The sequence below is a fragment of the Salvelinus sp. IW2-2015 genome, linkage group LG18 (genome assembly GCF_002910315.2).
Source record: "Salvelinus sp. IW2-2015 linkage group LG18, ASM291031v2, whole genome shotgun sequence".
NCBI classification, from domain to species: Eukaryota; Metazoa; Chordata; class Actinopteri; order Salmoniformes; family Salmonidae; genus Salvelinus; species Salvelinus sp. IW2-2015.
In genome coordinates, this window is record NC_036858.1 from 13,796,973 (window position 1) to 13,808,552 (window position 11,580).

Sequence of the window (11,580 nt, forward strand, 5' to 3'; positions counted from 1 at the left end):
ATTCCTGTCTGGTTGGCGGCTCTGGCAGATCTTTCTTGCTCTGCTGACGAACGGCTCTAGCGGCTCCTGACTGACGAACGGCTCTGACGGCTCGGGACAGACGGGCGGCTCTAATGGCTCGGGGCAGACGGATGGCTCAGACGGCGCTGGGAGACGGATGGCTCAGACGGCGCTGGGGAGACGGATGGCTCAGATGGCGCTGGGGAGACGGATGGCTCAGATGGCGCTTGGAGACGGATGGCTCAGATGGCGCTATGGAGAACGGATGCGTCCAGAGTGGCTATGGAGACGGATGGCTCAGATGGCGCTATGGAGACGGATGGCTCAGATGGCGGCTGGGGCAGACGGAATGGCTTCTGGTGCCGGATAAGAGCCGCACTGTAGACACCTGTGCGTGGTTACTCGGACCTGTTGATGCGCACCGCTGGCTACTTAGGTATCACTTACGCACTTTCAGGCTTAAGTGTCGGGCTAGCAGGGGACAGGTCTATCATGGACTCTCTTTGTTTCTTCAAAGCGCACTATATTGTGCTGGTCGCGTGTCGGCTGGTTAGGCATACTGGGGTCCCTCTTCCACTGTGCGTCTGACGCACTCTCAAGTCGGCAGCTGCGGGTCCGTAGGAACGTTGACTGCCCGCTACAGGCCTGTGACAGGCATCGCACTCCAAGGGCGAGTGGCGGGAGGAATGGAACAGTGGTGTACAGGACCTCTGGGACCGCGACCAGGGTGGCTTAGAGTGCGTGGTTGCGAAACTGGAAGCACTGGGCTGGAGTACACGCAACCATAGGAAGAGTGCCGTGGAGGGGAACAGGGCTCTGAAGACGCACTGGAAGCCTGGTGCGTGTGTAGGCACTGGGTGGTACTGGGCTGGGGCGGGGAGGTAGCGCCGGAAATACCGGACCGTGCAGGCGTACTGGCTCCCTTGAGCAACCGAGCCTGCCCAACCTTACCTGGTTGAATACTCCCCGTCGCCCGACCAGTGCGGGGAGGTGGAATAACCCGCACCGGGCTATGTAGGCGAACCGGGGACACCATGCGTAAGGCTGGTGCCATGTAAGCCGGCCCGAGGAGACGCACTGGAGACCAGACGCGTTGAGCCGGCCTCATGACACCTGGCTCAATGCCCAATCTAGCCCTACCAGTGCGGGGAGGTGGAATAACCCCGCACCGGGCTATGCACACGTACAGGAGACACCGTGCGCGTCTACTGCGTAACACGTGGTCTGCCCGTACTCCCGCCTCTCCACGGTAAGCCTGGAAGTGCGCGCAGGTCTCCTACCTGCCCTTGGCCCACTACCTCTTAGCCCCCCCCCCCAAGAAATGTTTGGGTTTCTTCTCGGGCTTCCAGCCACGTCTCCTTGCTGCCTCCTCATACCACCGCTGTTGGGCTCTCGCTGCCTCCATCTCCTCACGAGCGCGGCGATATTCCCCAATGTGCGCCCAGTTCCTTTTCCTCCAATACTTCCTCCCAAGTCACTGAGTCCTGATTCTCTTGGCCGCTGCTCAAACTTGCGCTGCTTGGTTCTGGATTGGTGGGTGGTTCTGTCACGATCGTGTGGAGAGACGGACCAGGCGCAGCATGATATGAATACATCTTTTTATTATATAGAAGACGGAACACGAAACACTTATTCAAACTAACAAACCAACTAGAACGTCCGTGCCTATGTCGAACTAACACGAACAAGTTGCATTCACACAAACTACTTACGTTCGACATAGACTAGACATGATACAATGAATCCCACCAACAAACACTGTGAAACTACCTACCTTAATATGATTCTCAATCAGAGGAGATGAAAACCACCTGCCTCTAATTGAGAACCATATTAGGTACCCATTCACCAACATAGAAACAGAAAACATAGACTGCCCACCCAAACTCACGTCCTGACCAACTAACACATACAAAACTAACAGAAAACAGGTCAGGAACGTGACACAGCCCACAAGAATTAAATGGTCTACCGTATCAAAAGCTTTGGCCAAGTAAATAAAAATAGCAGCACAACATTGCTTAGAATCAAGGGCAATGGTGACATCATTGAGGACCTTTTAAGATTGCAGTGACACATCCATAACCTGAGCGGAAACCAGATTGCATACCAGAGAGAATACTATAGACATCAAGAAAGCCAGTCAGTTGATTGACACGTTTTCCCAACACTTTTGATAAACAGGGCAAAATAGAAATAGGCCTATAACAGTTAGGATCAGCTTGATCTCCCCCTTTAAATAAAGGACTAACCGTGGCTGCCTTCCAAGCAATGGGAACCTCCCCAGATAGGAGAGACAGGCTTGGCGATTTATAGGGGAAGCAACCTTAAAGAAGAAAGGGTCTAAACCATCTGACCCAGATGTTTTTTGGGGGTCAAGTTAAGTAGCTCCTTTAGCATCCCGGACTCAGTGTCCGCCTACAGGGAGAAACTTTGTAGTGGGGCAGGGGAAAAAGAGGGAGGAGCATCGGGGCTAGTCGCATTAGAAGGTGTGGGAGATGAGGAAATGTTGGACGGGCAAGGAGGCATGGCTTTGTCAAATAGGAATCCTGACTTAATGTAGTGGTGATTTAAAGGGCTTAGCCATGTGCTTCTTGTCAGTAACAACCACATTAAGGGACATGGGCAGCTGTGAGGAGGAGGGTTTATTCTCCAGGTCTTTAACCGTTTTCCAGAACTTCTTGGGGTTAGACCCACAGAGAGAGAGCTGCTCCTTAAAGTAACTAACTTCATTGTTGGCATTTCCTGCCTAAGTTTGCCCACTTTGCCAATGAAGTAATCATTAAAATAATTGGTAGCATCAAATGGTTTTGTGATGAATAAGCCTGATTTGATGGAAGATGGAGTTGAATTTGTCTTTCTGACCTTAATTTAAAGTACTCAAGTTTCTTTTCTCCATCATTCTGTATATCATTGATCTTGGCTTCATAATACATTTTCTTCTTCTTTTTGTTGAGTTTAGTCACATAATTTCTCAAATTGCAGTAAGTCAGATGTGCAGCCAGACGTATTAGCCACTCCTTTTGCCCCATCTTTCAACCATACAGATTTTCATCAACCCATGGAGCGTTAACAGTTCTAACAGTCAGTTTCTTAACAGGTGCATGTTTATCAATAATTGGAAGAAGCAATTTCATAAATTCATCAAGTGCAGTGACTGGTGCTCTTTATTTATCACAGACAAACAAGTATTTTTTTTAACATATTCTACATAAGTCACAACTAAATATTTTGTATGGTTTCTTATTCACTATTTTAGGCCAAGCTTTTGGCACTTTGGCTTTCCTGGATATAGCCACTATATTGTGATCACTGCATCTAATGGGTGTCCAATACAGCTTTAGTGTAACATGCACGCTAATAATCGGGAAGCAAGTTCAGGGAGTGAATTTAATAAATAAGAAACAAAACAACAAACACGAGTAGCGTACAAACATTTAAACATATAAACAGAAACAATAATGCCTGAGGAAAGAACCAAAGGGAGTGCCAGATATAGGGGAGGTTATCAGGAAGGTGATGGAGTCCAGGTAAGTCTCATGAGGTGCAGATACGTGTAATGATGGTGAGTTGTTCGTAATAATGAGTAAACTGCCGACAATGAGCGCCAGAGAGGAGGAGTGGGACATCTACAGTATTAGTAAAAATGTGATCAATATATTTTAATGATCTTGTTCCTGTAGTGTACTGTATGTAATCGCCCTGGTATGTTGATTAACCTATCTTGGGTAGGGGGCAGTATTTTGAAGTTTGGGCAAACGTGCCCAAAGTAAACTGCCTGTTACTCAGGCCCAGAAGCTAGGATATGCATATGCATGGTAGTATTGGATAGAAAACACTCTGAAGTTTCTAAAACGGTTAAAAATAATGTCTGTGAGTATAACAGAACTGATATGGCAGGCGAAAACCCGAGGAAAATCCATCCAGGAAGTGGGATTTTTTTTTATGTGTTGTTTTCCATTGAATGCCTATTGACTATGTTATGGGTTAGGGCCCAGATTGCAGTTCCTATGGCTTCCACTAGATGTCAACAGTCTTTAGACATGCTTTCAGGCTTGAAAAACGACGAGTAAAAATACCTTTAGGTCAGTGGACAGGGGAAGTATGCAGAGCTGGATTGGGCGCGTGACCGTGAGCGCACCGTTCGTTGTTTTTCCTTTCTATTGAAAACGCTATTGTCCGGTTGAAATATTATTTATTATTTAGACAATAGACAACCTGAGGATTAATTATAAACATCGTTTGACATGTTTCGACGAACTTTACCGGTACTATTAGGATGTATTCGTCTGCATGTTTTGACCGCCCTGGAGCCAGTCGATTACTGACCAAAACGCGCCAACAAAACAGAGTTTTTGGGACATAAAAATGGACTTTATCGAACAAAACAAACATTTATTGTGTAACAGGGAGTCTTGTTAGAAGATCATCAAAGGTAAGTGATTCATTTTATCGCTATTTCTGACTTTTGTGACTTCCACTTGGCTGTAAAATGTTTGTATGCTTTTGTAAGCTGGGCGCTGTCCTCAGATAATCGCATGGTATGCTTTCGCCGTAAAGCCTTTTTGAAATCTGACACAGCAGCTGGATTAACAAGAAGTTAATCTTTAAGCCGATGTATAACACTTGTATATTTTATGAATGTTTATTATAAGTATTTCTGTATTTTGAATTTGGCGCTCTGCAATTTCACCGGATGTTGGCCAGGTGGGACGGTACCCATAACAAGTTAATAACCTGAACCAGATAACAGGCACTGGTTACAGTGAGAAGTCTCCTACTGAGCGGACAGCTTGATGAAAACCAGTCAATATTCAGGTCCTCAAGAAAGAAGACCTCTCTGTTTACATCACATACACTATCAATTATTTCACACATTATTTAGATACTAACTGTTAGCACTTGGTGGCCTATAGCAACACCCCAATAGAAAAGGCTTTAGATGTGACAGGTGAACCTGCAACCACAACACTTCAATGACACTTTACATAAGATCGTCTCTAAGCAGTACAGGGATATGGCTCTGAATATATGTCACGTTCCTGACCTTATTTCCTTTGTTTAGTCTTTGTTTAGTTGGTCAGGACGTGAGCTGGGTGGGTATATTCTATGTTTTGTGTCTCATTGGTTTAGGTGTGTCTGATTGGCCTGATATGGTTCTCAATCAGAGGCAGGTGTTTTACGTTGTCTCTGATTGGGAACCATATTTAGGTAGGCTGTGTTCACTGTTTATTTGTGGGTGATTGTTCCTGTTCATTGCGTTCTTTGTTTTCACTAGGTTCACATGTTCAGGTCTGTAGCGTCGTTGGTTTCATTCTGTTTATTGTTTTGTTCGTGTTTATAAATGTTCAAATAAATATGGAAACGTACCACGCTGCGATTTGGTCCTCCTCTCTTCCACCTAACGACGAGCGTTACAATATATACAGCAACACCTCCCCCATAAGCATTCCTGTCTCTTCTATAGATGTTATATCCTTGTATTGCTACTGCTGTATCAACAAATTAATTATCTAAGTGAGTGACTAATATATTCATGTTATCTGATGTTAGCAAGTTATTGATTTCATTTTTTTTAATATGGGCTATTTTCAGCCCTTTCCTGGGTAGCTTATCAGAGAGACATAATATGGAAAAGAGCAAACAAAGCATGAGAAAAATATATACAGTAATCCCTCGTTTATCGCGGGGGTTACGTTCCGAAAATGACCCGCGATAAGTGAAATCCGCGAAATAGAAAACTTTTTTTTTTTTTACAATTAGCAACTATTACATGTATACAAATACAGTGACTCACGTGTAGGCCGTTTCACTGCTCTTCAGACTGGGCCGCTGCATCCTGACTGCGCTCTGCAGTGTTCTCTTCTTCCGCCGTTTGGGCCCATCCGCAGGTGCTTTTGTCGGTCCAGGCCGTTTCGTCGACATTATGGGTTTAGGAGATGTTCGAAATTACAAGATAATTTGGCCAACTTAATGTAAATTTGCCAAGCTGTTTTATGTACGTACACATAACTGCACGAGACGACAAAATGATAGCACAATTCGTAGCATGTTTTGATACAAGAAGCGGGAGTGAGTTTTTAGCGAATCAGAATGCAGAGCACAATGCACCAAAAAAATAAATAAAATGCAATATGAAAATCCGCGAAATAGCGAATCCGCGATAAGTGAACCGCGAAGTGGCGAGGGATCACTGTACATTCAACAGTCCATTCATCAGTTGGTGTGTGTGTGCTGTGTGGGTGAAGCTATGAACCCTTAGGCTTGGCTCTCTCATCCCTTCCATGCTTTTGGGATGGAGGGTGGATAGTGAGCCTGTCATAGCGGATGTAAGCAATGTCCCCATGCGCTCTTGCAGCTTTCATGGCTGGGGTAAATTATTTCCTCTTCTGGCACACAGCTTCAGGATGGTCTTCGTTGAGGAAGATGTACATTCCTCTCAAGTTCTTGGGTCTTTCCAGAACAGCTACTTTGTCCTTTAACCTCAGGAACTTGACCAAAGTCGGCCTGGGCCTGTCACCTGGGCCGGTGGTGGTTTTTCCAGGTCTCGTGGCAATTCTGTCCACAACCATGTTGTTCCGCCTTGATTCTTTGTCATTGTTATCATGGATTATCATACAGAATGGCTGTCCTCTCTTAATTACTTACAGATTGCTGTCATCTTGCCGTTTTCCTATTTAAACTCATCGAGAGAACTGCAAACTGTTCTTCAGGTCCTGGACCTCTCTGGTCAGGTCGTCCATTATTTTATTAGTTGACTCCACCAGTATTTGAACACAACACTTGAAGCTGTTTTCTTGTTGTACCAACTGCTTGTAAAATGATTTGTTCATTTAAAAGATTCTTCACTTGTGATAGAGAGACACCACTGTCCTCAATGGTACTCCCGCCGGCTTTGGTCTTTGTCAATGTAGCAACGTAGGTTACGCTGTTATTCGAAGTTCCAGACAGCGCAGGTTGGAGGGAAGGTTGGAAACAACAACAACAAACAGCAGGGATCCAGACAACCACAAGCCCGGGACAATCGGAGGTCCCAGCCACAATAGCTAACCGCATTGCGGGCTGCGTTCAAGCCCTCAAGAAAACTCCGCTAGCTTGATAGGCAGCTAGCTAGCAACTAGATTAGCTGCTACGCCAAGCAGCTCCTCAGACCCGGTCTTGGACGGCAGGATATCTGGACAGATAGATATTAGTGGTCCCAGCAACTGATGCCAACCGCGTTGCGGCCACCAAACTCAAAAGGCAGATAGCTAGTAACACAACTTCAATAGACTTTCAAAACTTTCCAAAACAACACAATGATCTCTCCCTCATTCTGCGTTCAACAGAATGCTTGTGGACAGAGTGTATGGGTAAAGTTGTGAGACAACACATCCACCAGTGACAATAAAAAAGCATCATCTTAACTAAGAATATTGCAGTTGCACAAGCATAAGCTTGATGCACACATAATTTTTTGCAATATCCTTATCCTAAATGTGAAACCAAACACATTTAGCCTATAGGACAACATCACATGGAACATGTAGCCTAGCTCTGTCTACACATTGCATTAGGGCAAAATCCCTGTTAATTCGCTTCTCAATGATCATGCAACACCAAACAATTTGATCTACAGCACATCATTGCAATTCGCCACAGTAGCCTGTTCCACCTCTTGGCAGCCGAACTAGCACATGCGCAGAAGGTATGGTTGTTTAGCTATCGGAGGCGTCCAGAGAATCCGGTCAGACAGCCACTCCATTCTCTATTACCTTGTCTTTCCCTTGACTTTCTATCTCCTCTATAATCTTTTCACACTATCACTCTTCATAAACTGGTCCCACTTCCGCAATCTAGAAACTAATAGCCCCCAAATGACTATGACTTCACAATGCCAAACACCTTCAGCCAGCACTCTTTCCTCTGTATGTGTGTCAGGGTGCAGAGGGAACAGGTCTTGTCCCAGCCAGAGAGTGGCTTGGACCCCGGACCCCCTGAGGCCCACTTCAGCCTGGAGCCCAGTGAGCTGAGAGGAGAGACAGAAAGGGAGCTCCAGCTCCTACGCCAGGACAAGGCCAGGCTGGAGGGCCAGCTCCGAGAGGCTCAGAAGCCTGTAGTTATACTGACAAGACTGATTTTAGACTGAGTATTCTAGACCATGTTTATTGTGTTTTGACTTTTGTCACGTTCCTAAATATAGGCTGCATGTTGCATTTTATGGGGGGTTTGTTTAATTGTTGTTGCTCAGTCAAATTTTGAAATGACTCTTGATCATTCATTGATTTGTACCTTCTTTTTTTTAGGTGGCTGTCGTCACTAGACCTATTCAAACAGTCAACTTTCAGGAGTGAGTAATATCTTTCAAAATGACATAAAATAATAATCAAATATATGAATGAGTTAGACCATAAATAATTCTCTAACCTTGTACAGTTCTGGAAAATCAGGGCAGATATCTGAAGAGGCCTGGACTGATATTAGGAAACAGCTACGGGAGATCACCAACTCTACTCAGGTAATAACATACCCCTCTACTTACACAAATCAGAGATATGAGTCCACTGCTTTACCCTCCCATATTAACTTCTCTTCTAAGAATCAAATTGTTATAACACTACAACAAAATAATCTGTTTCTATGACCTAAGTTAAGTTGAAATGGAAACATTCCTGTTGTCCAAACAGGAGGACCATGAGAGGGAGCGTGCCCAGCTCATCACCAGGGCAACAGTTGCCGAGGAGCAGCTGTTAGAGCTGCAGGAGTATGTTGACAAGCACCTGGGCAGGTAGCAACACCCATTTTGGAGCTGTCTAGTTACTAAAAGGACATAGCAAATTCATAAAGACATGATGTCTGTATTGTCTATTCCATTTTGATACTCAGATCTCATAAATGTACCTGACATATTCTCCCATAGCTACTGAGTTCATTAAGTGCACTACTTAATAAAGTGGCAGGGTACTGACATCTGGATTTAAGGATTACTAGAGTCTGAGTAAAGGGTGTTCAGATGAGCGTTGTCCCTCTCTACAGGTACAAGCAGGAGATCACACGGCTGCGTAGACTGCTGGGTCTGGAGACGGGGCTTGCCCACAGAGCTGAGGCTCCCAAACCCCGCCAATCCATCGCTCGATCAAGAATCCAAGCTATGAAATATGATCTTCCACCCCCCTAAAAAACTAAACAACACATGAACCCTTGCTTTGGTATCTAACCATATGTATGAAATCTGTGCCAGTCAGAATATTCCTCAAAGAATAACATGATTGGCTACTATGACATAATAATGGACTCCATGGAATGGCATTTGTTTCAGTATTGCTTTTTATTATCATTTATAAAATAACCATTCCTCACTTCATCAACATGACTGTAATATTGTATTTATCCTTTACAAACATCTCATACTCATTTAGGTTAGAGCTTAAAAATCTTGTTACTTTACTATCATATTGTAACATGACACAGTTGTTTTGCCAATTAGAAATAAATGTGTGATGGATAAAATTGCCCACACCATAAGTTTGTCTAACTAGCAAGAATATTATCAGGAGTTGCGCAGTCCAAGAGTTGCAACTTGGTGGACAGCACTTGCAACTCTGCATTATTGACCTTGGATCAAAGATAGAAGGAATACATAGAAATGACCAGAAATAATGTTTTTGTCATAAAACAAAGATGTTTAAAAGGAAAATAGATAGATGTAGTTTGAGGAAAAGAGTGCAATAGAGGGAGCTATGGAGAGGAACTGATAGAATAGAGGAAATTGAGAGAATGAGAAGAGGGAAAGGGAAGAGAGAAACAGGCAGGAGATGAGGGAGAACTATGAAGAAGAGGCCATAGTTGAAGCAGAGAGAATCCTGATGGTGGTTCTACCTGAGTTACAGAGGAACATCGTGATCTCAATGATAACGATGCAGAGGGAGTTCAGCAGAGGAGAAGGATTGAGGCAGAATTTTTAAGATCTCACTGAAATTCAATTATTTTCAGAAGAGGTCTGCGTGTCCACTTTGATATTTAGCGTACACATACATGTTATTGGAGAGCAAGGAGGAGAAAGAGAGAGAGAACAAGGGGGGACAGGAGGAATAATTGGTTGGATGAGAAGACATGGTTGTGGGGTGAGAAAGCAGCCACCCTTAGTGCTTGAAGTGGATTGAAATAGGAGCCAGTACTCATACTCTTTATATTTGGAGCCAATATAAACACCAATATAAGAGGTGCCAGTACTCAAGCAGTAGAACAATTGACCTGACCACTTCTGTGAGACGGTTGAGAGAGAATGGGATAAAGACAAATAGATCTTAGTGGGAAATGCTAAGATGAGGTCTATTTAACCCGTGTTAAAAGCAACTCATTCACATAGATTAAGGAGACCAAGAGAAGATTATAGAGCTACTATATGAGTGTTTATTGTTTCACTATAAATAAACTACACTAGCTTTTTATGCAACTTACTCTCCTTTCTGTGGCTCCAACATGCTCCAAACCTCCAACTGGTCTGCCATGTCTGTTACATTCTTACACATGAAGGCAGCATTCATTATGCAAATTGTCTGATAGTTAAGTTTAACAAATGTACAGTAACATTTTGGCAAGGTACTACATTGGTTAATTGTGAGGGCACAACACTCTTGTTACCCAGAGTAGAACATCTCTTGCTCTCTATTGTTGGGGAGATAGGGGGACAGGCAGTGCATCAGAAGCCACTGCATTCCTGTATCTGGGACAATTGTATCAATATTCTTGGTTTGATTGTGCTGCATGTTATAATGGATGACCTGCACTTATAAATACATGTAACAAATGTAACTATAATGAAATTAACTTTTAGAAATGTTTGTGAAATTTGTTTGTGGGTACCTGCAGTACCCTGGCAGACCACTGGGTTCAGTGCATGTGATCCCTGGTTGAAGACTATTTCCTACGAATTATATGTATTTTGGTACACCTCCTCTAGTATAGAACATGTTTTGGAAGCTATAGAAATGAATTTATTCATGTTGACATTCATTTTGACACCTTAATGCATACTTTTAAATTATATTAAGTGAACTGAACATGAAAAAAAAGTGTTTTAGAGAGTACTAATGTTACAAACAGCGAAATACTTAAATACATGTTTTTAAGAAATACTTAAAAACATTTAACTAAAATACTGTAGAATTCCATTCGTTCCTATGGAGGACTGCTCCTTCTAGGGAGTTCCAAAATGGGTGCTGGTGGCTTCAAAACCCATCATTGGCCATTATATAGCATCTGCAATCCAGGGTTTATACACATCATTCCAACATGCAGATAGTGGAAAGGTGGAGTTTACTGAAGTCACCTGTACTGTAAGTTCCAGTGTAAAGGTAAAAGTCTCGTTAATCAACACTGAAGGCGATCTATCACATGCACGCAGGTGCAGATGATCTTTGAAAATGCTGTATGAATTTGATTATAAAAGGATTATAAGTGCACAGTATGGTTTTCACAAACGGTGTAGTGACTTTCTGGATTTGAATCAACTATCTTTAAATTAGGTGGGAGACTATGGTGAAAAATTGTAAGATTATGTTATAATACTTTTATTGCATCAAATTGTTGTTTTATGCA

General features: G+C 43.4%; 1 protein-coding gene across 1 annotated transcript in view; it reads left to right on the forward strand.

Moving 5' to 3' along the window:
- The window catches only part of ccdc78 (coiled-coil domain containing 78), a 24,240-nt gene extending 14,801 nt beyond the window's left edge, over nucleotides 1-9,439 (forward strand). Inside the window, exons 10-14 of the mRNA XM_024008585.2 lie at nucleotides 7,921-8,095; nucleotides 8,286-8,329; nucleotides 8,416-8,497; nucleotides 8,667-8,767; nucleotides 9,016-9,439. Coding sequence (XP_023864353.1) covers nucleotides 7,921-8,095; nucleotides 8,286-8,329; nucleotides 8,416-8,497; nucleotides 8,667-8,767; nucleotides 9,016-9,157 — 544 coding nt within the window. The 3' untranslated portion in view covers nucleotides 9,158-9,439. The remainder of the gene's footprint in view (nucleotides 1-7,920; nucleotides 8,096-8,285; nucleotides 8,330-8,415; nucleotides 8,498-8,666; nucleotides 8,768-9,015) is intronic.
- The last annotated feature ends 2,141 nt before the right edge of the window (nucleotides 9,440-11,580 follow it).